Genomic DNA, 27996 nt, shown 5'->3' with positions numbered 1-27996 from the left:
TTCACTTTCGAATTCACCCATATGGCAGAAATAAAATTGCAGTGCCTGCTGAAGTGTAGCCAATTTTCATGTGGAAACTGTGGCTTCGTTCAGTTTGAAGAAGTTGTCGCGAATCCATTAGGTCAGAAAATTCAATTTTCTTCCAGGCCAAATGTCGCGTCGAATAAAAGCTTGAACAAACAAAGTATGAAGACGACACAACTTTTTCCTCCTTTGGAAACGTGCGTACGCGCGTGCGAATCAAGCCAATTGAGAATAAGATGCAGATGGAAAATATAAGTTTGGCATTCCTCTCGCGAGGAAGAAATCGGGGAGGAATTGTAATAAAGCTGAAGAAGGATGAGCACAAGTGCGTGGTGACAGCGGCAATCGAGTGGGAGGATGGATGCGGTGCATGCGCTGGTTGCCTACACATAAGTATAAGAGCTGGACCGCACTGGCTGCCTCCCTTATTTGCGGCCACACCGACCTTTTCGCACCCTGCTCGCTGGCAAATAGCTCTCGTTCGTCTTTCCGTTCAGAGTGAGTATAATTTTTATTTTATCTCGACAATTTCGGAAAGCGGCATTCGATTGATCCGAGTATCTCTGAAATGAGAAAACTTTCTCATGGCGTATTACTTTTGATGATGTTCTAGGTAAAAAAATGACGGCCTTCCCTCAGTTAGCGATCTTCCTTTCCTTTTTCTCGGCACTATCTTTGGCCCTTCCTGCTGCACTTGTGGATTCAAGCAAGGTATGTGATTTAATCTATTAAAGGCAATTCAAGTTTTTTGATAGTAAAAAATACTACGTAGGTTACTGGCATGATATGGCAAGTCAAAATATTTTGCATCAAGCAATTATTTGTAAATTAAAACGATTCCGTGATAAAATACAGTTTGCGTCGCTGGACTTTAAAGGAGCAAACTGATTTACAGTTGAAAGACTTCGATCGCTGCAATCTACACGCAATCAGAGCATAATTTCCGGACCGGTAGTGTTGAGAATAAGGCACTTTCTCTTTGATGCTCACAGTGGAAATTTTCCTTTTCCCGACAAAGCTTGGAAAATGGAATTACTTTTTCTATTCTCATCGGTCAGAGCAATAAAACGGAAATGAAATCAGATGGTATTTTTGCGAACAAATTGCATTTTTACAGCACACCAAGCAACATTTATTTGAAAACAAGTCAACGTGGGTTCAACAAAAACTGATTTGAACCAAACAGTCTCCAGTTATTTAATTTATAGTTTTCTCATGACCTGGAGACTAACAATGAATTTAATTTGGTGGATAGCGTCCAAAAATAAGCATTTTAGGCTTTGAATAAAATCTTTTTGATCCACCTGAAAAATTAAAAATCATCCAGGTGGTGGAAAAATTGCGCATAGCTCAACAATCAAACACGAATTTCCTTTTTGCAAGAAAAGGGCAGCAATCAATTCGACAGAGAAAATTTGGTTATTTGTTAAGCGATGCGCAATTTCAGCCCTACCACGACGCAATAGAAAATACGATTAATGAAATCTAATGCCTTTTGCATGGCTTTATTCTAACGAAAAATCTCTATGCTTTAAGAGTGCCATTATTTCACCCACTCATGTTCCAACAATATCACTAAATGTGCATGAAGGAAAGTTTCATCGTGACAGTGATGTCAAACTCAGTAAATTAAATATATGATTGGCTTTTTTATTTTGATTTGCCGATATAGCTACTCTATATATTTTTTTATTTTCACATTTTTTGAGTGAAATAGGTGTTGCCTTTAGCCTGCTTGCTAAAGTGAAAACTGTATTTCTCCGAATCCTTCTCATTTCAAAGGAAAATTAATATTCAAGATGACAGCAAGATATTTATAAAGCCTTTACTATTGTGTTTTTGAGTAACAAAGCACAAATATTGTTTACAAAAAAGTAATCACGCCGCTTGAGCAAGAGACTTGTGTAGTAAGTGGATACGCATAATAGATATGCCCGGCGAAACGCTGTCTTCTAATTAACGTGATAATTTTTCATCGCTGCGTAGGAGGACTGCAGAGCGAACGTGCAGAATAATAATACCGCCAGATTACAATTTTTTCTGTAAGCTTGATTACATGAAAAAAACCCAGACATATCCAACGATTTTGAAGCACTGAAAGATAGAAAAATATCAAATTTAAATAAGTCAGGACAAATATAATTTCGAGAATTTAGAATAAAAATCACAAATTGGTAAAATCAGGCATTTGTAGCTTTAGCGAACAAGTCGCTGAGACTGATGATTCCAAAATAGTAGCAAAACTTGCCACTTCTCTGATTATTAAAGCCACGCAGGATTTATCAGTACTTATAAATTTTACAACATTTTGGAAACTGGGTACCCGCATATAACGATTGTTTTACTTTTGAATTATTTCCGTCCGCTCTTGTTCCAGGTTACGACACCATCCAACAACCAAAACCTGTCTGTTAAGTCTGGAATTCTCGGGTTGACTTTGCCGTCGAGTTTCGTAGAAAAACGCACAAGACGATCTGCTGAGCACATTATAACAGGCAAGCTCTTTAACTATCTCTATATCTCTTGTGTGCAGCATGTACATTTAATTGTGTGTGCACGACAATGTTTGGTGCTCGCGAAAGGGGATTTTGCTCCTTGAGAGTTTTTGTTGTGCCAGCGCAAACATTGCACACAAAGGGGTTGTTTCAGCAAGAAGTAGCACCCAACGCAACTGTAAGTTAATACACGACTTAGGCGAAAGGTTTATTGTTTATCAAACATACCTCTGCCTGCTGAGAGTAAGTTCTCTCGTCTAATTGTTGCATATTTATAATCTAAAAGTTCTCTTCCCCAGCTTTAGCTGTGCCCTTAATCTAACCCCTACGCGCAAATTCTCTTTATTCCTGTGTTTTCGCGTTAAGAGAGAGGCAGGCAAGTTTCCTGTTAATTAACTAGGATTAATTGAAGTAGCTGGCCTGTGCAAATTTTCCCCTGCGTCCCAATTTGTGGGCATCCAACGCAAACGTATTTGTTATAACGGGCGGACGATACAGTGTTTGCTCAACAAAAAGGTCGGTCTATTATCACAGGGGAAACACCTATTCGCTCAGTGGCAGTGATGAAATTGCGGGGTAGCCCTTCTTCCCGATATCGACTAGCCTTCAAGACCCCGCTGAACAAAGATAATACCCACGAGATGGTTCGTTGTGAACAGCTAAATTATCATGTCTTCGAGGCCCTTTATGAGAAATTAGAAAAAAACTTGCGATTTATAAAGCCATAATTAAAAAAGGAAAACAGCAAATGCACCTCTTTTAGACATTTTCATTTCATGTGTAAACAATATATATTACGTTGATTGTATTTGGCAGGTGGAAATTGACGTAAGCACCGCGGTTAAAAAATCTATCCGTTGATAGAGATAAATCGATCAAAGCAGTCACACATCTCCAACAGAAAGTAAAAGTAATGCACGGCTGTCAAAACAATGTAATATGCAAAACAGATCTGTGTTTGAAATCCCGATGCTGCACATTTCACGCTCTGTCATCCGTGAAGCGAAATAGGGCACCCACACAAGTGTGCACGATAAATGTTTAATCCCTCGGAGAGCTAAATGCATTTTCGTGCTCGAATTAACACAGGAAAATCGAAAATTGTTGCAGATTGCATGACTGTTGCGTCAGAGGAAGGCAATTACTACTTCAAAGGTGACACCGGCGGTGAGGTGTGCGGCTTATACCTGCTCACTGATCCTGATCGCAGAGTGCACCTCACCCTCAGTTACGTTGATGTCCCGTGCTTGCAGGGAGGCCTTGTCGCGGTACGTTCCAATTTAATGAGCGTATCACGCTGCTCGAGATGAAAACTGCATTAGCGACGCGCTAAAAGCAACCCGCGCGACGCCATTGTCGAGCGTGTTGCATATCCTGAGCTTTCGTTTGCACGCTGCTTGCAGAGTTTAACCAAATCAAGAAGCCTAGGTAGCGTCAGATTCGCGTAACAATTAGGCCAATTAGCCTGATTTCTAAGCACTAATTGGACATCACGTTGCAATTAGTTTCTATCTCCGTTGTAACAGTTTCAGAGAAAATGGCAATATATTCAATCAAAATATTTTATCGCAGCGTGAAAGCAAAAAATGGGTCGCCGCTCCCGGCGATGACGAAATCGGAATTTCCAAATATGTATAATAATGCAACGGGCTGGTGTCCCACTTTTGCAGCTTTTTGATGGCTGGGAGCTGAACCGCGAGTATTTCCCCGCTGAGGAGGACCACCCTCTGCCAATGCGCCGGCGATTCATCGAAACCTGCAATGGAGCCCCTGCAGAGGAATCTACTTCCGGCCTCCGCGGGGTCGCAGCTGCCCCCAGCGCGTTCGGCCAGCAGAAAAGGAGTCTCATGAGCTACCAGAACGCGGCTCTTGTCCAGTTCAGGGTGCCGCAGAAGTCGCGCGGCTTTACCGTGTCGGTCCGCTTCCCCCGGAATCCTGCCCGTGAGTATACACACACAGTCAAGTGTTCGAAATATCTCGTCAGCACGCAAAAATGGACACACCCGTTAAAGTAAAGGAGAAGTATGGTTTGCAAAATGAGACCAGCTTATTCTGATTCCAGTCCTTAGAAACGCTTTGTGGTGTTTGATATATGTCGACTTGCAGCAATGGGCTTTAAGCGGTATTTTTATCAAAGAAGCTCCATAAATTTTAGCTGATTGTCTGTATATAGAAATCTTCAACAAAAGCGATGCAGTAATGTATAGTTCATAACTCCACAGCAACGCTATTGAGTTGCACTGCTGCGTTTGCTATGTCTAATATGACGCCCATTGGGAGACTGTTGATTTTTAATTTCGTATACTCTCACAATAAATCTTATCCCAGGAAGACTGACTAACAAACCTAGCAATTCGCTTTTAACAGTTGATTCATTTCATAATTGATTTGCGATTGACGGTGAAATTTAACTAATGATGTAACTGGCGTGCCGCAGTTCAGTGTCCCGGGCTGATTGAATTTGACGCACTGCTCACTGTTAGACCGCTGCAGTTTAATTCCAGCTGAAAGCTTGTCGTCGCCTATTAATCCGTGTAATGAGACAAGAAGATCTCTCGCATCACAAGAGGGCCGACGGCCTAACCACCCCGCGAAGCTCGCTAGGCGAGAAGGTCGTTAGCGACAATATCAATTTGGCTGAATCTCTCGAGGCAGCGTGTTAAATTATGATGCCTTATTCGATTACTTTCTCATCACCACGCTTTGAATTACGCCTGTTTTCTTGCCCACGTTATGGTTAATTAGAAACGTAGGACCGACACGTCATTTATTTTGTGCCCTCGAAAATCTCGCGATTTTAATTGAAGTTCGATCGCCAATTAATTTTTTTGCAGCTTGCAACATTCTGCTGGAGGGTACTGCTGACGTCTACACTCTGCGCAATTACGGCAAATCGGTCAATTGCAGCCTTGCCTCACTCTTTCCTGCCAGGGTAACAGTTCTGTCTCTTAGTGTCGGCATGACAAACACCAAACGCAACCTCGAAATGGAAATTGGAACCATTCATAAGGTGAGTCGAAACAGAGAAAGTGCTGTGTTAAAATAAAAAAAAAATCATTTTGCTTGTTGTCAGTGTGAGAAGCGCGGACTCACAGATTATGTCGAAGTAGGCGGATCAGAAGGGTTGGACACGCGGCACTTGGCTTTAGCCGACTCAATCTGCGGTCTAGATTCGAGGCCAGGTACGTGTGACCCAAATACGTGTGCATCTGCGTGTGACTAGCTCTACCTCATGTTGCTTATGCCGAATTCAATAAGTATCATTCAACTTGTTTTTGTCCATTCTGTAAATACAGTATCTTCACTCAAATAAAAAGTGTATTCATGCCAGATAAAATTTTAACAAAGCTCATAAACACAATGAACGAGCGCATAAGAACACTAATAAAATATTTTCAGTTTGTTATGGCCGTCATGAGTTCAGGGTTGATTTTCAGCTGAGTCAAAAGTTTTGGCAGCTCATGCCACTTTTCATTGAATTGCAAATTTTCCCACCCGTGTCACTCCAGGCTAGCAGAACATGGATTTTGTTTTAGGGAGCACTGAGGAGACGGTGCTTTGCGGCGTGACTGCTGTTCGTTTGGTGTCGAGTGGCGAGTTTGACAACGCAGTCACCGTGGCTGTTCGGCCGGCCAGCGAGGAAGACATGGCGGCGGTCGTTTGTGGTCTTTAATTCTTACGACACGTTTCCTCTTCGTGCGATATTGTGCATCTGCGAAACCTGAAACGACACGATGTTAGCTGACTAGTTGATCACATTTTTTGTTTCCTGCTGTGCAAATCCCAATTGTAGATGATGTGTATTCTGATAAGCGCTGTAACCATTATTTATCACACATATATACGGAGAGCGCCTAAGCCCCACTATTTTTGAACTCATTTCTGCCTGTCCAAAAATGATGGTGTCATAAACAGCAAACATTGTAAAACTTCCCGTAAACGTTTCATATTTTTTGACATTTTATTGAATTACCACTTTCCTCTTCAGAGTCTGCACAGTGTATTCATTCGTGGGTGTGTTTCTTTTTTAGAGTCTGTCAATAAAGAGATAAAATCTAATGCAATAAACAGCAGACGGTTTTCATTTCAAACAAATAATCCCTAATGCCATGATGGAATCGCTCATCTAGCGGGGATACGAAGCCCGAGAATCGCGCAACCTGCGGAATCAGTCGTGATGAGTTGGCGTGAATTATTTATTTTCTATTACGCTCACCAGTTAATACTGCACAAAGCATGTAGAAGGAATACTCGCACTTGATTTCGAGCAGTGCAGCAAAAGCTATTGTTGTGAGAAGAGCGCCGGTGCGGGCCATCATCATCGACAAGCAGGTTGCCATCCCTCTGTTGATCAAATTTTTTATTTATACTGCAAGATTAATTGTAGAGATTAACCTTAGAGAGGTTGGGAAGAGATCGATAGTCCCGGCTGCGAGGATGCCAGGTCCAGCACCTGCAAAGCATAGCGCCGAGCAGTACACCACCAATAAAAGTGTAGGCTGCCTTATTTGCGGCACAATGCCGACCGCTACCGCAGCAGCAAGTGAAGATATCACTGTAATTTTAAATACAAAATACCAAAATCTGCAAAATATGTCTTTTAAAATATCAGTTCTAAATAAAATCATCCATTTTTCATTTATGGATTGATACATTTTTCTGGAGTTTGGTGCATTATCCTATGCAAATTCACAATTTTTTACTAGCCGACATAATGTTGTTAAGTTAAAGTATTCATAAATCAATTAAAGTAATGACAAATGCTGGCCTAAAAAACAGGCAATATTAGTATCTTTAACATTGACGTAGATGCTATAACATGCAGATCGATATAATGTTAAAAAAAGATGAGTTGATTTATTAGGAATTAGGTGAAACGGGATCCTGAATACTTTGAAAATTACTCAATTATTTTGTATACTAACTCAACGTAATTATGACTGGACGGAATTATTAAATAAATTTTTTTGGCCGAAATATTCCGACTTACCAAAAAGGTTGCGTTTGCCGGCTATTCCAATTAGCATACCAGCGATGATGTTGCCGACACCACCTGCGGTTGTCAGGAACAAGCCGTAGATGAACACGTTATCGTCGATGCTTGAGTCGCAGATGTGCTCCTCCCTGTGGAATAATTCAGCTATCAAACGTATTCCACCCCAGCAGTGACTCAGATAACGAATTTAATATTTTTCAATTATTAAATAATTTTAGGAGAGAAGTTTTTAACACTTCAGTGTTTTTAACTAAACCTTTTTTGCGGCGAGTAAATAAATTTCGTGAATATCCTTAACTGTTTTTTTTTATTTTTCTGATATTTTATTGATTGATATTTGAATAACGAGGATTTTTTTAATGAAAATATTATTGGAGAGCAGCTTCATTACTAATCTGCAAAGAATACACCACGCGTCGCATTCCGGCTGAGCCGGTTGCATATTTGCGCCTACCATCCTCGGTGACTTCCGATTGGAACCCTATTCCTTTCTTGCTCCCTTGCCCGCACAGAACTTAACAAGACCGCAAAGCAATAACAAACTCACGTGAAGTTAGTGGTTGTGGTGTTGTAAGTGACGATTGTGTCGAGGGGCACAATCCCAGCAGAGGCCTCGACAATTTCCATCATAGGGAGGTCTGAACCTGCGGCCATAGCATCGCATAGGGTGGCCGTGCCCTCCGGCAGCGCCCTGAGCCGGTTGAACATTTCCGGCATCCACATGATGAAGGCCGTGAAGCCGAAGAAGAGGCCCAGCTGCAGCACGCACACCAGGCAGGTCTGCCCGAGCAGGTCGCGGCGGAAGAGCGGTGCGATTTGCTCCCAGCACATGAGTATGATGGACTTGTCCTTCTTGGCGTGAGACGTTTCGTTGTCGTCTACAATCGCGTCAACCTGGGCACACACGAAAGCAGCAGGTATGTGCATTGAATTGTGCCGTAAAGTAAAAATATTACATTTTGCCCTTGGTGCGCGCACGAATGTGAACATAATGGACCACAATTATAGTGCTGCGAGAGTTATTCGCGTGGGTATTATATACTTTTCCCTTTGTGTACCCAACGTGGGGAGCAAAAATGTATGCTGCTGGGACCGAGCAGCGTGTTTGCCTTCATCGTTTATTGTAATATTAATGGACGCCATGCAGCAGTAGCTTCGGGGAATTCAATTCCTCTGAGCCACCTTTAGCTCGTAAATAGACACCTTTCAAACCGTGCGTTGTACGTTGGGTGAGTTTTTGCCTCGCCAACCAATAGGAGATTGATTTTTTTCCCTTTCGAATTTAAGAACGGTCGGAATCGGTAAAAACCAGAGCTCGTAAATTTTGTGATCTCGATTTTTTTGCGATTTGCCGCTGATCTCGCGGCAAACTGCGTTTGCAGCAATACCAGGAAAAAGTCGAGAGGTTGAGAGTCGGTCGTGCATCGTGAGCCGCCCGTAGCGAACAAGCACTCTTGAAACTTCATTCAATTTCCCCACGCCAATAAAATTCAGTCGGCGCGCCTGACGATCGCTGCAAAATAGACCGAAATGGGATTCTGATTTCGTACAATATTTTTTACGTCCTTCCGTTTCGAATTTACTATATCGTTCCCCGGATTAAAAAAAGAGCGCCGGCAGAGATATATTTTGCTTACCGAGTAACTTGATTTCGGCTTTCTTGCATTTACGCTGTAGATGCTTCTGAAGATCTCCAGTGCCTCCGTTTCTCTTCCTTTGCTGATCAGGAACTTGGGGCTCTCAGGCAGCAAAAAGAGGAAGAATGCAGCAGTAAAACTAGGAATGGAGCACGCTCCGAGAAAAATTCTCCACGACGTTATTGATGGCAGATCAGGAATCTGGACAAAAAGTTTAAATTCTTTTCCGTTGATTGATTCTGACTGGAAATTTAATCTATTGAATCGTGTTCATAATGTATTTCATTCATATCTGACGTTAATCCAGGCATTAATAATATGCAAAGCATAGATTTTCCGATCAAGGCAGCGCATTCCTCAGCGTGGGGCCGCTTTCATTATAATTGAAATGCTGTACTGTGCTCATTATTAGCAACTTAACTATTATACTTGCATTAATAATCCACGGCTTAGGAAGTATAAACCAGGCTACAGCAGGGATGCTGACAACGCCTGCTGACCCCAAAGAGGCAGCCACCACAATGGCCCTTGGCCGTTTTGCATTGTTGTAAAATTCACCCAAATAGACGTACATGAGGCCCGATGCGGCGCTAGCGCTGTGAAATAAAATATTTACACAAGTTTTAACGTTGTTATTTTATAGAATACAATTTTCAAAGTTTGGTGAAAAAATATATTATTGACTTTTTTAACTTTTGTGTTTGGATCAATGCTGTGGTGATTGGATTTCAAAGAAAGGTTCACTCACAAGAAACCCGAGCATACTCTGAAGATGAGCAGAGGCAAAAAGGATGGAGCGACGGACGAAAGCAAAGTCGAAAAGGCGCACAATAAAAGAGTGATCATCATAGTCCTCCTTCTACCGCAAACGTCGCCGACGGCGCCCCACAGAAGGGAACTGCTTGCAAATCCTTTAATACCAGGCATACGTTTTTTTCTATCGGCCTATCTGGTGTGTGTAATTCGTGCAGAAAATAAATACTTTACCCACAAAAACCGAGGAGCCGAGCAGACCTTTTTCCTTTAATGATAAATCGAGCTCGCACTCGGCCGCGGGCAGCAAATAAGACGCCATTGAAGCCTCCGTCAAAACGGCGAAAAGGCACAGGCCAACGCAAATTACGACGCCTAATTGGAATTTACCATTGCCTGAAAATATTGCAAAAGGGAAAATCATTACGATGTTCAAAAGTTTCTCAAAGGGTTGTTAAAATAGCATTTTAATCTGTAGAATATTACCTGCCAATGTTATCGATTCCTCGAAATTTGCCACCTTGTTCCTTTTCTGATGGAACAGATCGGCGCCAAAACATTTTTGCTGTGTCATCTCTTGACTGCGCCGTGGCTCGTTTTTTCTGATTTGGTCGACCGCTTGCGGCCACTGTTCAAGCTTTTATGGAAATGCGTGAGATTTGCACCGTCCCACGTGCATAAAAGACTATAAATTTTGATAGTGCGCTGCAGCTTGCAAACAATGAGCAAACGCCGTAAATATGCCACCGCTTTTGTGCTCTTTATCTCTGTTTTGCTCGCAGTTTTCTATGCAACTGCCACTACAAGGTCTCTTTGCGTTGACGTTGTTAGATTAAATGATGCGATTTTGATATTTCATCTAATCATGTAATTTATTTATCCAATAACAAAAACGACAATGCTGATACAGATTTATTTAATGTATTTTGCGTAGATGTGATTTTTTTAATATTTTTCATTTTAATTTAATCAATAAAAATTGAAAATATCTGAGCAATTGGTGATTTATGACTTTTCGTCTGAAGGAGGTTTTGAGGTTTGATTGGAACAATAGGTGCATGTATTCTAACACTAATTGCCAGCAATTTGATGTGACAGATAAATGTGACAGTGTAAATTTTTGGGATGACTAAAATTGTGTAATTTTTTAGGTGTTCATGAATTGGTCGAAAATAAGCCATCCAAAAAATTAAATAATTTGGTATTTACCCGGATAGAAATTACCATGGACGTAGGCTAAGCTGACTTGAAAAATCACGGAAATAGGCTTGAACAGCTTGAAGTTGTTTTGTGAGAACACTATAATATGCGGTAAAAATGTATCAACACACTTGGCTGTCATTAGCACCTGATTAGGTTTGGTTTGATAAATGCTTTTCTTCCTGATGTGTTTTGATTGTAAATTAAATACACACTAAAATATAGGAAGAAAAAACGCAATTGGCTGCTCAATGCAACGGCCTCTGCAAGAGTGTTTATCTATATAATTGTGAGTTGCTTCACTAATCGATAACACGTTTACAAATTTTAAGGTTGTCACCAAATACTCTCATTCCACTAAAACGCTTCCTAATAATAAACAAATTTTATCCAATTTTTATTTTAAAATTTTTAATTTATCATTTGATAAAAGTAAGTTTGTTGGCTATTTTATTCGTACAATACTTTGGACTGATTTCGTCCTTATTCGGATATCTGATGCAAATCAATTACAGGAAAATGTAATCATCAGGTTCCGACCAAATTTTAACTATGCGTAGACAGTAATGAAAATTATTGAGTGAGACGACTAACAAAGCATCTATAAAAATAAAAAAGTCACTTTTGATTAGCGTTTTAAAAAGGATTTATAACGATGAATTGAATTTTCCGTTCGCAAAATGACCAGATCCGACACCAATGCCAGCAATTTGAAATAACATTATACATAATGATTTGATTTGCACACGTGGGAAATGCTTGGTAGATTTTACATGTTCAGCCTGCGGTTGAAAATGGATTAGTAAAGGACGGACATGATGATAAGGGCGATCGCTGGAATAATGGCCACAGCCTTCTGGGCCGTCAAGCTGACACTGCCCGAAGACCATCCGCACTCCAGGTCTGCTTTAAGAACTTCTATCAAGGAGGTTCGTTGTTTGTTCTCGCATTTGGAGTTTCGCAGATCGTCTTCCGCGCCGTATTCGCATTTGTTTCTATCGCCGCCGGGGCACAAGAACTGCCTCTTCTTGCGCTGCCACACTTCGACCCAACTATAATTAATTGGGAATATTGTATTATTTTGTTTTTGTACCAAAAATATTATTTTTCCTACCCAAGTTCGCAATCGCAGTTCCAGTTGTTGCCAGACATTTGCAGGTGGGTCAAGAAAACAGCCTTGGGCGCCCCTGGACGTTCTCCGCTGTTAGGGTTAGCCATGCTCTTAATCGTGTTGTTGCGGACATCCAGGGTTAGATTTCTGGTGCGGCCAAGTTGATTGAAGAATGCTTTGGGAATAGTTTCAACGCTGGTGTTGTGAATTCCAATATGCAACATGGGACTGCGGATTCCCTATATGATAAATATTAAATAACTTTTCAAAGTTGCTAGTAAAAAATAATTACTTGAAGCACATTATTTCCAATCGATTTCAAAGATTTTCCAGTGAAATAGACAGCTGAAAGCTTCGTGGGGAAGATGCCGTTCATTTTATCGTTGAGATCCTTTTCACGAGAGTCGAGCTCCACAAATAGATTTTTCAGTGCAATGTTATGCTTGATCAAACGCGGGATGTTGAAGTCGCGAGCCATGTTGAAGGTACCGACTTTCAGGGTACGCAAGTGGTTCATCTTGGACAGAGCCCCGGTTTCGATTGCAGTGAGCTGCGTCAGGTTGCGAATGTCCAGTTCACCTAGACGGGTGGCTGTGGCCAAACACGCGTCTGTGATCAGTCCAAGTGGGTTGTTTGCAATTTTTAAGCTTCGCAGCTGAGGCAGGATCAGTCCGCCACCAAGTCCAACCTGATAATTAGGTCTCCGATGGGCAACTTGCTTTTTATTGAAATATATATTTACCTGTCCCAGGGTGTTTAAGGAGTTGTCCCTCACGTCAAGCATTCTCAAACCGGTAAGGTTGGCGGCCAAATCGGATGGCAGCGCGGGCAGAATGTTATATTGCGCATGCAGTTCCCTCAAAGCTGGAAGAGGAGGTAGAGAGGGAAGTGTGTCTAAATTCAGTCCAGCAAGACTGAGCTCCACGAGTCGTGGGCTGGAGTCCAGAGCGGCGAGGGCACTAGAGAGTCCGTAGGAGTCAAAGTTGTTGAAACTCAGGTGCAGTGAAGAGAGTTGAGACATGCCCAGGAAAGTGCTGTCGTCCAAGCGCGTTAAACGGTTGTCCGAGAGATCGAGGAAAGTCAGTGACTGCAAGTATTTATTAACAAAAAACCATCTGGAGCTGAAATGCAGATTGTGTACCTTAAACCTATTCACAGCATCATTAGGTTGAAGAGCAGCAATCTGGTTGCCTGAAAGGTCGAGTTCGCAAAGTGAGCGCCCCGAACCAGAGCTGAATACTCCGATTGGCACTCTAGTGAGCTGATTATTAGATACATCCAATCTCTCCATATTAGAGGCAGCAAATAGAAGGCCGTCTGGAAGCTGGCGAAGTTGATTGTGGGCAAAAGAAACTACTCTCATTTCGGTTAAACTGTGGAAAGTCTCAGCAGGAATTTCAGCTAGCTCGTTGTGATCCATAAATAGAACCTAAAATTTAAATTGCAATATAAATATCATTTTTTAAACCGTAGCTTCAATTTATAAAATAATAATAAATTTTACCTGCAGACGTCGAGTGTGGCGGAAAGCATCAAAATCAACTTCTCGTAATTTATTGTGAGAGAGATCGAGCCACTGAAGGTGAGGCATATTGCCGAAAGCCTCCCTAGTAACATTTGTAATGCTGTTGTGGCCAAGCATCAGATAAGTCAGAGCCGTTTCGATTGGACGGAAAAATCCTCCAGCAATCTGAGAGGATAGAATTAAAATAAATATGTCGGCGCAATATATTTTACAGCTTCACATACTTCCGTGATGTTGTTAAAACTAATGTCCATAGTTTTGACGTTGACGTGGTAATTGCCTTGGTTGTTGTAGTTATTATTGTTATTGCTAATCATCACGTTTACTGGTTTTAGCTCAGTCAGCTTGTTGTGACTAACGTTGAAACAAAGAGATGCTAGTGTTCCGACCTTTAAAGATAGTTTGATAAATAGCGAAAACAAAATCTAAAAATAACCTTATTATGTTTACCTGGTCGAGGGCAGCGAAATTAAGCTGTTTGAGCATATTGTATGAAATATCCAGCTCCTCAAGCTCCGGCAGATTTTGGAAGGTGTCGGTGTTCAGTTCATTGACGCGGTTGCCTTGCAGATCCAAAAATCGCAAGCGTGGCAAATCAGCGTAGGATTTTGGCTCCATTGCAGCTATTTTATTGTCATCAAGGCGGATTTGCCGCAAAGAAGTCAAACCTTTGAACGTGTCAACATAAACGTGATCGATCGCATTAAACGAAAAGTCGGCATCTTCAAGGTACATGTGTGTTTCGGGAAGGAAAAGACCCTTGGGAATGCGCCCAATGTGATTATCGTGCATGCGAATGCGCCTTAAACTCTTCAAAGCCATGAATGAGCTTTCTGGGATAGTTTTCAGACCGTTAGCACTGAGATCGATTTCCTTGGTGCCAGTCAGGTGCATAAATGCTTTGGCAGGTATAGAATCCATTTTAAGAGCACGGTGCATTCTCAGCTCATCCAGGGAGTGTCCAATTTCAACAAATGCATCATTGTCCAAATTCTTGATAGAATTCTCAGAAAAGTCGAGCCGCCTCACGCCGCGAGCATTGCGGAATGCGTGAGCGTTGATTCCAGTAAGGCCAGAATTGATGAAATTCAGCTCCTCAACGTCCGGGCTTAATTCAGTAAAGTCCTCAGGAGACAATTTCTTGCCACCCTTGAACCTTCCAAAAGAGATCTCACGAAGGCCTGTCCACGGCTCCATCATTTCGGGCACCGAGGAGAACATTTCCATTTCTCGGCCAGAAATGTCCAAGTGGTGCAGGTTGTTCGCGTTTCCAATAACATTTTTCTTGTTTGAAGTGTCAGCATTTCTATTGCTCTGTTTCACATTGACGGGAATTGCGCCCGAGTAATCGTGGTCGAACATGTTGGGTTCGATTTTCACGCGGTTGTCCCTCAAATTGAGACCACGCAGGTTTGGAAGACGGGCGAGCATACCGTGAGGCAGCTCTTTCAGATTGTTAGAGCTCAGGTCGAGGTAGTGCAAGCTGTTCTCCAGTCCACCGAATACGTTTAGTGGAAGTGTGTTGATACCGCAGTCGCGCATTGAAAGGTCACGGATGGTCGCATCTTTGAAAGCGTAGTTCTGTTAAAAAATGACTCGACAATTTTTTCTACAAATTAATTATTATTTTTTCTTACGTGAAGCGTGTTGATTGGGTTGCCGTCAAGGAAGGTATAATTAATCGAAGTGAAGGTTCGGAAAGAAGCCTCTTCAAGCTCAGTAATAAAGTTATATTCCAGGCGTAGCACATCCAAAGAAATTCTAGGGTAGTCGCTATTTCCTTTGTTTTTCTTGTTTCCTCCTTGCGTGGTGTCACCAACGACGCTCGACTCGAGATCGGTGTCGTCATCTTCCTCTTCAGGATAGATCTTCACAAGCCTGTTCCTCGACAGGTCCAGGGACTGCATACCGGTTTTCAAAGCGGCAACCTGATAAATGAGAGCGAGCCGTGTTTATCTTGTAAACAATTGTTTAATTTTAAAAAGTCGCACCGGCATTTTCGATAGCAAGTTGTCAGCCAGCGAGAGGTGTTGAATCCTTGGCGGCAAAGCTGAGGCGTCGAGGTTCTGAAGAGCATTTCCTCGCAGATCCAGAGTTTCCAGTCTGCTCAGTTCGCTGAACGCGCCAGGGGGAAGAGCATTAATTGAGTTGTCAGCAAGTACCAGAGTTAAGAGCGACTGTTCCAAGCCACGGAAAGAATCAGAAGATAATTCGTAAATGTCGTTTCCTGCAAATATAATTATTAAGGCGTTTAAACAAGGTAGTTCGAGTAGTTTTTTAATAATTAGACAAAAAATTGCAAATAATGTTTAATATAAACAATAATTATTTCTTGAAAGCCGTCACGCGCATATTTTATTTTAAACATATGAAAGTCGATATGAGAAACATTGGGAATTTGAACAAAGTGCTCCAACCTGTGAGATCGAGAAGCCTAAGTCGTTGCATATAGCGAATAGCTCTATTAGGAACAGATGTCAACTTGTTCCTCTGCAAGGCAAGTTCCCACAGAGATCTCTCAAGGCCCATGAGGGAGTCATCGGGAATTTCCGGTAGAGGGTTGTCACTGATTTGGAGGCGATAAAGTCCTATTTTAATTAAAAATTATTTTCATAATTCATAAAATTATCGAATAATATTAGTCTCACCAGTGGACTGTAAGAGCTGTGGTTCAATCCATCGCAGACCATTATTCTCTAAGCGGAGAATGAATATCTTAGAGGAATTTAGTGACGGAGGTAGTCGCGCTAGGGGTACATCCCTGCAAAAGATCGATCGTAAAAAAAGAAAAGCACGCACAAAAATTACTAACCGGCAAGAAACAATGCCAAGGTCCGGCACTGCTTTCGAGCAGGTGCACAAGGGGTTGAAAGCACAAGGAGGATACTGAATCGAGTCAGAAGCATCTTGCTGAGCCCCGAGTGACATTGGGTAGTTAATAACGCCGCTGCCCAGTGCAACAGGACTGGCCTTGACCATAATGGCCCAAGTCATCAGTAATAGACACACTATGATCATAGCGTAGCCTATTTTCACAGCGATGAACATCTTCACTGAAAATTTTAAGAAAAAATGCATTAATAATAAATATTAGTTTCTATGTTTGTGAAGTGTTTATAATATACGCATATTATATATTAAACTAATTAAAAATCCCAGACTCAGAATTCTTTGCAGTTAATACTGCGGTTATGAATTTTGTTTTGGATGCAAAAGTACTGCTGGACACTGCGAGAACGTGTATCATCTGATTTTTCTCTCATTGTCAGAATTTTTCGCTGGTAGCTGACCATTCTGATTTAATTTTCCCCGCAGACTAAAGAAATTCAGTTAATGTAATTTGACTTGCGAATGTATTTCTTTCTTTTTCTTGAAATAGCCATTATTGCTTGCAAAATGACGTAAAATTGCGTTGCATCACTCATTGTGATAAAAGTCCACCGCTATATTTATCTTTATTTCCCTTATTTCTAATAATTACATTAATTTGTTAATTTTTATTCACTAAATTGCTCGCGCCTGTCTGTTAGTTTAATTTCCTATACATTTTTTATATTTTTACGCATCATTGTACCTAGCTTTTTGCGGTAGGAGTTGGTAAAATGTATTATTTTCTGTTTTTTTGCGGTAGGTATTCGGCCAATCAGCTAATGCATACTTCGAAAGGGAGAGCAATGTGTGAATTCCTTCAAACGATCTGCACACCCGTTTCTTGGAACTGCGTGCGGCACTCTCAAACTCTTTAAACAAAGTGCTGACTGGAACCCTCGTGCCGTTAGCCGTTAGTAAATGTTTGCTTTGCGAATACGTCCATTTGCACGAAAGAGCGGCTGGTCATGTTATTTTCATATGCATAACAATAAGCAATTGTGAGTTTTACGTCACTATATAGCCGTGAGCATGAAGCAGCGCGAAAACATCCCCTCTGGTCATTGGCTTGCCCAGTGTAAAAGCGGATAAGAAAAACAACAGAGCGACGCGCACATCACAATCCCAGCCAGCACGAGTCTTCTCTAGCTAACACACGGTTTTTATTCTTTATGGGAATGTTTATTTTCCTAAACAAAACGTGAGACGCTCGTGGGTCTTAAAATCTGGAACTGGCCGCAAACTCTCATCCGACACCAGATGTAGCCAGTGCGTTCATAAAGTGCTTGAATTATTTCTATTTTAGAATCTCTGTGATGATTTTGGGTCAAACTTTATTGAGACGGAGCGGCAATTATTTTCTCTTTTAATTCGCCCTAGCAGCCTGCTGATGGAACCAAGAAAAACATCAAAGAAAACGAGGCTGCAGCGGCTCTGAGCCCTGAATACTAATTTAAGCTTTTGTCGTGAGATTTCATTAATTTCCGTCCTTATAAATTGCGGGAAATTGGCTTTCTGTTGAAAGGTGCCTGACATCAAGGGTGATAAAGTCTAGTTCCTTTGCAATTTAGAGGCATCTGGAAATTTCTCTCTTTGTTCCTTCAAGCGGTTTTTATAAGCAGTTATTGCATTATAAAACCACTTACTTGCTTTGATGTTATCCTATTTATTAAAGTGTTCGATAAAAGCAAAAACCCTGTAATCAAATAACGCCTGCTTACCTGATTTAATAAATCCACCTGGTTAAGCAAGGACTTCAGGGATGCTCTCTCATAAATGTAACGACTCCACCGTCTACCGCCGACTGCTGCAGCTCTCGAAGGCCGACAACTATTCGCTACCGCCGCCCTGGTTTTGTCTGCTCGAGTGTCCGGCAACAACTGGTTCTCGCGGGGACGGCCCGCCTAAAGACAGCTTCGCTCACTTGTACTGATTCGCCCTGCCGCTAATTTCATTTGGGGGCTGGCGAACAAAGAAATGGACTCGCGGTGGAGCTTCCGCGCCACCCCTGCCGCACACACGAGAAACTTGGCCAAGAGAGGATAATTAATTCAGAGTGTGTGTGTCTGACGCGTGCATGTATGCGTTCGATTGGTTTTGCTCATTTGACCGCTACGTACTCGCACGGAACGTCCTCTACGTACATTAATTCAATTTCCGGCACATGTTGGTGAAGACAGTTGTTGTTGCTTCTTATTCTGACCGGCTCAACGTGAATTTTTGATTAAGTGCAAAATAGCATGTCGCAAACGCAGCAGGTTGAAAAAATACACTCAAGGGACTCAAGGTCTTAAATAGTAAATAAGCCAATATTGCTCCGCGACAAATAAGCGAAATGACTTTAGTACTTATCGGTTTTGCTCTCTGCGAAGATCGGCAAAATTAGGTCAGAAGTAAATATAACATTCTATATAGGAATCGACTGTATTATTGAGTTTGTGTCGCAGCTCGTTGCGTTGCCAAGCTGCAAATTACTTTCACCGCAGGCAAAATTTCCCAGTGCAAATTGAATGACCACTCGTGTCTCGCGACGACTCTCGTAGGACTGAATTATTGACTAAAAGTAAACAAGAAGTTCCAAACCAAACTTTGCTGCTTCCTTGTGTGTATAGCTTTTATCGATTCGATCGCTGCATAAAATTACGCGACGGGCGAGAACAAGAAAAGGAAGAAAATGAACTTTTCGCCAAGCGTGTGCACAATTGGGAACAGCAATAATCAGCTCTCAGCAGCAGCAGCAGCGTGTTTTCATTACACTGTTGGAAAAGCGCACAGTCACCCTTTGAAGGTTTTTCAAATTGGTAAAAAAGAGCCCCGTTCTTTTTATCTGTGAGACCTAATCTAAAGGCAATATTAAGAAGTCGCACATGTGCTGAATAAAATCGATTCGTTGTGCTAATAGAATTGCAACATTTTATAAACATCGACGAACAATGCCTTCAGTGTTAACAACCCCGAGAAAAAATGTATGGCGAACAATATTCATCAAAAATCGAAATTAGAAAAGATTTTGACGAGACCCATTTATTTGCTGCATTTTTTGCTTCATTTGTGTCAGTTAGTTTTTTTCTGTCAGACATCAGACTGGAGCTGTTGACAAGTTATCGCAGGAATATTAATTTTGTTTGTTCAATGACTATTTATATGAGTATGATTGCGAGACTGTGGTGACAGCTCAATTATTCATTAATGAACGATTCATTCTGTGTATTTCCGAGAGGAACAAAGTTGCATAGCAACATCAAATTATCTTCAAAGAGATAAAATACGCGTTACTGATGCCCAGCCATGTCCCAAGCGAGGAAGAAAATTATTCTCACCGCACCATAAGTACACTGTAATTAACGATAGCTCTAGAGAGGATGCAATAAATTCTACCCACATTGTGCAAAAATCTCTATTCACTATACTTTTTAATGACGATTTTCAGTTTTTTTCCATTTTTCTGTAAACTTTATGAGCATAAACTTACTTTTATAAGTTTTACAGGTTATATTTTTCGCTTTTATAATGACTATAATTGTGGTGGATGCATCTATCCATGCGTAAAACATAACATTTTAAACATTTATTAGCGGTAAAATGCAATTGCGCAATGACGAGTATGAGCATTAACAAGGTGCAACGATCCGAACCGCTTCGTTTAATAGGCACATTAATTTAGCAAGCACTAAACGAACAATCACACTGTGAAATACATTGAGGCCAATCCACAAATAATTCATTTCTGGCGTCAGTGACTATAATTGATGGTATTTCCACCCGGCAGCAGTCCCGGCGAGCGCGCTCGATTTCATTTTCCACCGGAATTCCTTTCACTGACCTGGCCAGGAAAGCCCTACAAAACAGGCCGCCTCGATTTAAGGGTAACTATGCCGACTTTTTGTGTTGGCCTGGTATAATATGTAGCCGGTCTGAGCGCGCGGCGATTTAAAGGCTTTTGGAGCTAAAGAAGTGCTGGCGAACGCGCAGAGACCGAAAGTCACATGGCGCTCGCCGCACGTGAATATATAAATGAAGTCGACTTGTGGCGTTTGTTTGACTATATTTTATGCGGTCTGGCTCGGTGGACAGGGTTCGGCGGGGCTTCACATCAGCCACCTAAGGGGATAACAGTGTACATGGGCGCAAACTGAAATACTGTGTGGCGTGCAAAGGAAACCCGCACTTCGCCCATGCTACCTGCTCAAACATCACGTATTTTGATTATTATTATTAAGCGATTATATTCACGAATAACGCTTTGTTCCCGATAAAATTTGTGTTGAATTTGATTAGCTCTTGTTATTTAACACGTGTCAGCGCATCGTGTGTTATCTGAAAAAGCTGATGATAATGATTCAAAATATATAATAAATTTTGTGTTTTCAGCCATCAGTTGTAACCTACTTTTCTCTGATATTATCAGTTAAAAATATCGGTCATTATATTAATAAAATTTGAGAAAAATGGAATGTTTAGAGAGATATTTGTGTTAATACCTAGGCGGAATCAGTCACTTTTTCTCCATTATTATTATTATGCCCGTGAAAAGTGCAGTCATTCGTTTTCCATGGTTAACGAAGCAAAATGCAGCAACATTTTTATCTCCGTGTAGTTTTCTGCAGTAGCAATTTTGTGAGGTACTTCCGATGAGACCTCAAATCATTTGTTTAACCTAGAATTTACCATTTTTAAGTTATTTTTCTTCAAACCTGCATTTTCTCATGGACGTTTGACTTTGGCTTTATTTTCTTCCACTTGTTTTTCATGTTGAGAAAATAAACGAAGAATCACGTAGCAAGAGCTAACAAGAAAATCATAAATGTGCAGACCAAGAGAGCGTGATGTAAAATGTCTTCTAATTGGCTAATTTACAAAATTATATTCATCACTATGCACCAAAATAAATGCAGGATAAATTCGAATGACAAAGTTATTTTCTACCAACGTAAATCATTTTGCAAAAGTCCTTATTAGGGAAACAAATTTTTAAAATATAGATATACTGCCTGGTAATAACAAAAGTAGTTTGTTAGTTTATCTAAATAATTGAATTAAAAAAATTAGAGGCCTATTTCGCAGTTTAAAATGATTCTCTACAGGCAATATAGTTGTTGATATTTACAATATCAGTGATTTTTGTGTAACCTTGTACCACTTATTACGTAAATAAAATTTAATCTTATCTCAGAAATTTCGAGCGCACTCTTATTTGAATAACGTGCCCATTCACTTAGAACTTATTAAATATCAGAAATTAAATAAAATTTTGTTAGAATTTTGTATGACTCAAAATTTGAATTCTGGAAAAAGAGAATTGTGAAGAGAAAGAAGCAATAAGCCCATGCCTCTGCGCGTGGCTTTCGTGCCGACTAATATTGAATAAACTAGTTTCAAACTAGGCCCTGCAGGTGGCAGGAAATATCAACTAAACTTATCGCATGATGTAGTTCATTCCCGTCCGTTAGGTAGCACCACCTACTAGGTATACAAAACGCGGCAAGTGGAATCCCACAATCATCGCTATCGATATAAAGTGTCGGGTGTCGGGAAACTTCTGACTACTAATTGCGTTGAAAACCTGCGTGAGTTTTACCAACTTACTAAAATATATCGATCAGTTACAGCCACGTTTTCTTATATCGCCCGTTTGTTGGCGGCAACTTAGCGTCTCGTGTGTGAAAGCACATGTTTGTGCTGGTTGGAAATGTGACGCACGTTCACCGCCGAATCTGCCGAATTACGTCGCCGAACGAACCGAATCACTCACGGACCTTTCGCTGGAATGTCCCTGAGCCCCTGAAAACATGAATAAGTTCCAGCGGATCGAGAAAATCGGTGAGGGCACCTACGGCATCGTCTACAAGGCCCGCAATGTCGAGACGAACGAGTACGTCGCCCTCAAAAAGATCACACTCAAGCCGTAAGTTCATCTTGTCTAACTATTTTAGCATGACTGTTCAAGCGTTTGTCGTTTCTTCTCAAAAGCATCCAAAAATAGCTCGACGATTCGGGCTATGAGCGGCCCATTTCGCCAAATTAACTTTCCCGCGCTAATTATCAGCCACACCTGTAGCACAAACATGATTCTGATTTCTTTAATTTCTACCACAAGAAATGCAGCATTTTAATATGCCTCTGTCCCATTAAACCAGGCTCTTGATATGGAATAATATTTTATCGTAAACCTGTCCTTACTTCGTGTTTATCCGCACATTTACTGTGAATGTATGTACATAAATAGATTTATTTCAATTCAATTTTATTTCGGCCTCCTTAATCCCAAAACTGAAAGATGGCTTGTCGCCTATTCACTTGCGTCGTCTTCGACGCCAGGTAGTCGGTTGTGAAATTTTAGGGAAAAATGTGTTGTGAAATTAATCCCCCGTCGCCCTGAGATTTCGAAACAGGCATTGCTCAATCCACCGGCTTCAGTGGAGAAATACCTGGAGAGCAAGCTTTATGCTGGCTGAGGGTGCGGTCGCTGGGGATGTGATTTGCTGCATTCTAGGTCATATCACATTCCCAGTATCCGTCATCCTTGTCAAGTCATCTTCAGAATGCGACCGAATGATATCTATTTTGCAGCGAAATTTGCGCCGACAGACTCGGGCACTCCTGATTGTGACTTGTTAATTCCTGTTCATATCACAATTAGGAGTTCCTTCAATCTTTTTGGCGTGCCACCACCGTGAACATCACCAATTATTAGCTTTTTAATAATAAATAATTTCATTGTGTTGTAAAATTTTCTGTAGAGCTTTATGCTCTATTGAGAAAATTCAAAATTTGTGTTAAAACTGCAGCCTACAGTGAAACGCACTGCTTTCCTCATTTAAATAACTACATTTTTCTTTTCTTTCGCCAAGGAAATAGTCGAGATTGTGGATGTGGACGCCCCATAATCTCTTGTGATTTGCTTTATATTAGTCCATATCACATTGATTATGTGGCAACCAAATCTGCTCTGTACCAAGGAAAAATGTTCTGGATTTTTATAAAAGTTAATTTTCAGCTATGTAGTTAAAAATCCTTTTATTAATTATGAATCAATGTTTAGCAAGTGTACCATTTTTCTGTTGTCGCATGAACTCGATCAAGTTTGATTTTTTTATTTAATTTCTAGTTGAACCGTAGCTGTTTTTAGAAGTACATAAATTGAGTAGTTAGCTGTAGGAACTTCAATACCGTGGTATGTCCACCTGTCTAGCGCCATATCACGGCTGAAGTTCCAGCACCTCGCATGACTCAAATAGCACCCGACCTGTGTCGTTAGTTTGCGTCTGCTAGTTAGTGGTGTTGGACGTAGGAACTCTTGTACCGTGGTATGGTCCAGAGAAACCACATATCACAGTTGGAGTTCCTTCACTCCAGCATGGCTGTTTCCGAAATGGGAAGAGAGGAGTTTTTTAGTCGGTGTGGCCAACCCCCAACCGAGAACGATATCACCGCTACTTGCTGGCTTGGTGTTATTTTCGTCCCCATTATGTGTTTGGTATTGTGTAAGTCGTGTAGAAATCTTTGCCTGTAGAGAAAGGTTGTAGTTTTTGTAATATTGTTTTGTTTTATTGTCTCTTTATTGTTTGTGGTTGTGTTGGTTTATTTTATTTCCTATCCTTGATTATTCAGTTAATCTTAATTAATAAATATATGTGGTATCTTGAGAGGTTAAAAACACGCGGCGATTCCCCTTTTGAGAGTTCTTTAAGTCACGCAGATCTGATGTCCTGGTGCCGCTGAACACCCGTTCTCAGTCCTGCGCGAAACCTGGTGGTCCATGTGCTCGGCAGGCTGGCTGGTGAACAATAAAGCAATCTCCCAGGCACAGGAAGTAGCTTATCTCATCGGGCAAGGATGCAGAAGTGGTCGCGCGCGAGTAGCACAAAAAATTCCTGCCGGCGTGCGTGTGTGACGTAATTGGCAATTTAGTTCGGCGGCTTTATTTCATCTCCGCGTTTTGTCGAAAGCGAAAAATTTGCGCGCCCGCCACTGTCCTGCGCAGAGGGCCGTCCTTTTCCCGCCAAACGCCGCCGCTCGTGATGCTCTGTTTACATGCCAGGTGACTCTGGCGCGCGCGATTATCGATGCTTATTTTCATCCCCCAGTGCGAGTCGAGCCAAGGGATGTTTCGGAGGGAAATGGCGTTGCATTCGCCCTCGGCCGTAGCGTGTCCTTCGCGGGCCTCGGGAAACCCAAGCAACCGCTGTTGGTGCGCCTCTCGGACCCCGAGGGCCCCGGCCGCCCCTCGGTCGCAGCTGACAGGCACCCTGCGCCACGCTTCTTGTCAATTTGTTTGTTTTCGTTGTTTCGAATTGCTGCATGCTGACCCCCACCATCTCCCCACTCGGTTTTCGCCGATTATTGCTATTTGTAACGGTCAATTTCATGGTTTGATTTCTAGATTTTCTGTTTTGCACTTGCGCCTGCAGTTGGGGTGGGTTGGCGGAATTATTTCGGGCTGATTTGGCGCTAGCACTTAGGTGATTAACACGGACCCGAGCTGGGGATTTTTTGTTGCTATGCAACCCTCTCGCTCCTCACTTCTCGTCTCTGAATGTACTTGAAAACATCAAAGGGTGCTGTTTTGCTTGCTTTTTAACCTGCTCTGGGTGAAAAGAAAGAAAAGCGGCCGCTGCTTTTTCAGCGTCGCAGTTTTCTCCTGAATTTTTCATTCAGCTTCTTTTAACAGATTTAGTCTCGCATAACAAGAATCGTATCCGTTGATCTATGAATTTATAGACTGTCAGCTAGCATTTTTTAAAAATATTATATAGGGTCGCTTTTTATCCGTGTCCTCTTTTAATACCTCTCTCATTTGCATGTTTTAATTTAGAAAATTGTCGATTTTAATATTTCTTCAATTGACTTAAGTGCACTTTAGTCTTGTTAAACATTGTTAGCATTAATACCATTTTTTGTGAAAATCTTAACTAAATTGAGGTTGCAAATCAGTGTTAGGATAATTTTTTTTCAAAAAGAAATATAATTATTGTAATTCATAGCAATCTCAAAAATAATTTTTGGACTACCACTAAACAGCTTGTAATGTGTAAAATGTGAATTAATACTTTATCTGGCGTTGAATTTATAAAATCTGTGGTTTGCAAATTTCTTGTGCTTAATGTCAATAAACGGAATGACAATTTTTCAGTAGGACCAATCATCTATTTACATGCTAAGCTCATCATATTTTTGTGCTTGTGCGCTGATGTGTGCTGTCATGGCTTACACTACTACTTGCAAACATAATGTTCTGATTGGACCGTTCTAACGACAAACAAACAAACAAACATTCTAACTAACAAACTAAGTTGGTGGTGTGCATGACTTGCGAAGAGGCCTGGTTCGAAAGTGTTGCTCCTCATGGGCTGCGTGGCACCGCTGAATCGGATGGTGCATGCGTTGGTAGTGGCCGTGGTCGTAGCACCACACGATTCAGCTTAGCCCCTCGCCCCCTCTCTACTAACCAATCGGCGACTAACCACTTCTCGCTCGCTGCTAACTTCTCTTTTCCACTGGGAAATTAATCCAACAGCTTTTTTGAATTATCTTTCCAGCATTGCAAATTGTCTTGTGTTGCTTGTTTTGCTGCATCATTAATTTTGTGACTTGAACAAGTTTCGAGTAATATTCTTAAGTGCTTTTAAAACTAGGATCGTTTTACAATACTATGTGATTCGACTTATGTAACTGAATGTTAAAAACTAATACAATAACCAAGGCTATATAATAAAATTGAGGATTATAGGCTTTTGAGAAGAAACGGTCAGCTGCTAACTGCGCTGAGAATTTGCTATTCACTAACAAAATATGCTTGCAGAACGGGCGAAGGCGTTCCCAGTACAACAATCAGGGAGATCGCTTTGCTAAAAGGACTGAAGCACGACAACATCGTCTCTCTGATGGACATTGTCCACGTCCCACCCACGAAGAAGCTTTACATGGTGTTTGAGTTTTTAGACATGGATATGAAGAAGTTTCTTGATTGTGTCGGGATGGCTGTGCCCACAAATGTTGTTCGAGTAAGTAACCCATCTCCGTCCGATGGCTATATGAGGTTACTCACGAGTTTCGTTTGCAGAGTTTTGTGCGCCAAATGACTGAGGGCATCAGATACTGCCACATCAATCGAATCCTCCACAGAGATTTGAAACCGCAGAACATTTTGATTGACATGAAGAATGGAAAAGTAAAGCTTGCTGACTTTGGTTTGGCCAGAGCGTTTGTGGTGCCGTTCAAGAACTACACCCATGAAGTCGTCACCCTTTGGTATCGAGCGCCAGAAATCTTGCTGGGCGCTACTTACTACACATGCAGCGTGGACATTTGGAGCATTGGCTGCATTTTCGCTGAGCTGGTAGGTGCTAATTTTGTAGCGGTTTAGCGGTTCTTATGAATTCATATCAGCTGCAGAGAAAAGCCTTCTTTGCTGGTGACTCTGAAATTGACCAGCTCTTCCGCATCTTTCGAACTCTTGGCACTCCTGATGAGTCAACCTGGCCTGGAGTGACTAAACTGGGATCATTCAAACCGCAATTCCCCAAGTGGAAAATGAACAATCTCCACAAAATGCTGCCAGAGCTACCCGAAGATGCTCTCGATCTCTTCCTGGTAAGAAAATTTTCTTGACATCCAGAGTTTCAAATAATAATTAATCGATTTCTTCAGGGCATGCTGACCTATGATCCTGATCAAAGAATAACTGCTATGGAGGCACTGAAACACCCGTGGTTGCTCAAAGCGGAAATTGTTTCCCCTCCTCCTATCAATGAGCAAAAGCAACGCTGAAAAACAAAATGGCACAAAATTAAATGTGATACTAGATGCAGTGCCTTTTTAAACAATTAAATTCTCTTGCAACTATCATATCAATCCATTTAAAAATAATGTCAGCTAACAGCTGAACTTTAATTATAAGGATGTCTTCAACTAACTGGTTTTAGTCGAGATACACTGCCAAATCTGCATAATTGTTTTTTCTAAGTAGCACATGATGTTAAAATGGAACAATGTTGCAACCATGTACAAATTATCTCCGCATTCCAGTAAGTATGTCAGTCAAATGAGGGGAACAGGGGAAACATGATTGAAAACATAGGTTTTTGTTAATATTGCCTACACTGTGCATTGTTGGTTGACCATGAGAGGGAGAGAGAGAGCTTCACATCATTCATTACTCATATTTAATCCTGAAATAAATTTTTGTGATAATCAGAGGGACTTAATTATAGTTGTTCAATTTTCAATAAAAGTTTATTTCAAGTAATAATTTATGCTTTTTGTCCATTTTTAAACCATAGGTCTTTGATTGCTATGCACTAAACAGATCTTACGCACATCGGAAGTATTCTAAAGTCATAAAATGGGCTGTGAATTTTTTTGACAAATTTTGATGAAAATCATTA

At 41.2% G+C, this 27996-nt stretch overlaps 4 protein-coding genes across 5 annotated transcripts; 2 read left to right on the top strand and 2 right to left on the bottom strand.

Moving 5' to 3' along the window:
* Window positions 1-17: 17 nt before the first annotated feature.
* Window positions 18-6589, top strand: LOC135946029 (corticotropin-releasing factor-binding protein). The gene is made up of 8 exons (XM_065494045.1): window positions 18-522; window positions 638-735; window positions 2402-2519; window positions 3630-3787; window positions 4190-4460; window positions 5354-5529; window positions 5593-5701; window positions 6056-6589. Exons 1-8 carry the CDS (start codon window positions 261-263, stop codon window positions 6190-6192), a joined length of 1329 nt encoding a protein of 442 aa, XP_065350117.1. The 5' UTR covers window positions 18-260; the 3' UTR covers window positions 6193-6589.
* Window positions 6458-10567, bottom strand: LOC135946028 (synaptic vesicle glycoprotein 2C-like). 2 transcript variants are annotated; one of them, XM_065494043.1, is made up of 10 exons: window positions 10392-10567; window positions 10140-10301; window positions 9901-10063; window positions 9586-9748; window positions 9153-9353; window positions 8063-8409; window positions 7510-7643; window positions 6915-7074; window positions 6736-6863; window positions 6458-6679 (listed from the first exon to the last, which is right to left on the bottom strand). In XM_065494043.1, exons 1-10 carry the CDS (start codon window positions 10477-10479, stop codon window positions 6642-6644), a joined length of 1584 nt encoding a protein of 527 aa, XP_065350115.1. In that variant the 5' UTR covers window positions 10480-10567; the 3' UTR covers window positions 6458-6641. The 2 variants fall into 2 exon arrangements, with proteins under 2 accessions (XP_065350115.1, XP_065350116.1); XM_065494044.1 differs by lacking the exon at window positions 10392-10567 and having other exon boundaries at window positions 9901-10050; window positions 10140-10266.
* Window positions 10568-10750: 183 nt separating this feature from the next.
* Window positions 10751-18513, bottom strand: chp (chaoptin). The gene is made up of 14 exons (XM_065494033.1): window positions 18331-18513; window positions 16554-16794; window positions 16390-16502; window positions 16159-16329; window positions 15733-15968; window positions 15379-15669; window positions 14192-15322; window positions 13966-14130; window positions 13721-13906; window positions 13358-13645; window positions 12959-13303; window positions 12509-12904; window positions 12220-12455; window positions 10751-12157 (listed from the first exon to the last, which is right to left on the bottom strand). Exons 2-14 carry the CDS (start codon window positions 16787-16789, stop codon window positions 11905-11907), a joined length of 4047 nt encoding a protein of 1348 aa, XP_065350105.1. The 5' UTR covers window positions 16790-16794; window positions 18331-18513; the 3' UTR covers window positions 10751-11904.
* A 3710-nt stretch (window positions 18514-22223) lies between these two features.
* On the top strand, window positions 22224-27860 carry LOC135946030 (cyclin-dependent kinase 2-like). Its single transcript, XM_065494046.1, has 5 exons — window positions 22224-22514; window positions 26412-26613; window positions 26673-26948; window positions 26999-27202; window positions 27260-27860. Exons 1-5 carry the CDS (start codon window positions 22399-22401, stop codon window positions 27377-27379), a joined length of 918 nt encoding a protein of 305 aa, XP_065350118.1. The 5' UTR covers window positions 22224-22398; the 3' UTR covers window positions 27380-27860.
* The last annotated feature ends 136 nt before the right edge of the window (window positions 27861-27996 follow it).

Source organism: Cloeon dipterum, chromosome X (genome assembly GCF_949628265.1).
Source record: "Cloeon dipterum chromosome X, ieCloDipt1.1, whole genome shotgun sequence".
Taxonomy (NCBI): Eukaryota; Metazoa; Arthropoda; class Insecta; order Ephemeroptera; family Baetidae; genus Cloeon; species Cloeon dipterum.
The sequence above is the reverse complement of the archived record's forward strand: the minus strand, read 5'-3'. Positions and strand labels throughout refer to the sequence as shown.

Excerpts from the sequence above, each read along its gene's own strand:
- LOC135946029 (XM_065494045.1), top strand. The coding sequence starts at position 261 with ATGCAGATGGAAAATATAAGTTTGGCATTCCTCTCGCGAGGAAGAAAT. Across the intron at positions 3,788-4,189 it reads TGCAGGGAGGCCTTGTCGCG|CTTTTTGATGGCTGGGAGCT; the intron begins GTACGTTCCAAT and ends CCACTTTTGCAG. Across the intron at positions 5,702-6,055 it reads CGGTCTAGATTCGAGGCCAG|GGAGCACTGAGGAGACGGTG; the intron begins GTACGTGTGACC and ends ATTTTGTTTTAG.
- LOC135946028 (XM_065494043.1), bottom strand. The coding sequence starts at position 10,479 with ATGACACAGCAAAAATGTTTTGGCGCCGATCTGTTCCATCAGAAAAGG. Across the intron at positions 10,302-10,391 it reads GGAATCGATAACATTGGCAG|GCAATGGTAAATTCCAATTA; the intron begins GTAATATTCTAC and ends CAATATTTTCAG. Across the intron at positions 9,354-9,585 it reads CTAAGCCGTGGATTATTAAT|ATTCCTGATCTGCCATCAAT; the intron begins GCAAGTATAATA and ends CTTTTTGTCCAG.
- chp (XM_065494033.1), bottom strand. The coding sequence starts at position 16,789 with ATGTTCATCGCTGTGAAAATAGGCTACGCTATGATCATAGTGTGTCTA. Across the intron at positions 12,905-12,958 it reads CCTTAAACACCCTGGGACAG|GTTGGACTTGGTGGCGGACT; the intron begins GTAAATATATAT and ends CCTAATTATCAG. Across the intron at positions 12,456-12,508 it reads TTGGAAATAATGTGCTTCAA|GGAATCCGCAGTCCCATGTT; the intron begins GTAATTATTTTT and ends TTTATCATATAG.
- LOC135946030 (XM_065494046.1), top strand. The coding sequence starts at position 22,399 with ATGAATAAGTTCCAGCGGATCGAGAAAATCGGTGAGGGCACCTACGGC. Across the intron at positions 22,515-26,411 it reads AAAAAGATCACACTCAAGCC|AACGGGCGAAGGCGTTCCCA; the intron begins GTAAGTTCATCT and ends ATATGCTTGCAG. Across the intron at positions 27,203-27,259 it reads ATGCTCTCGATCTCTTCCTG|GGCATGCTGACCTATGATCC; the intron begins GTAAGAAAATTT and ends CGATTTCTTCAG.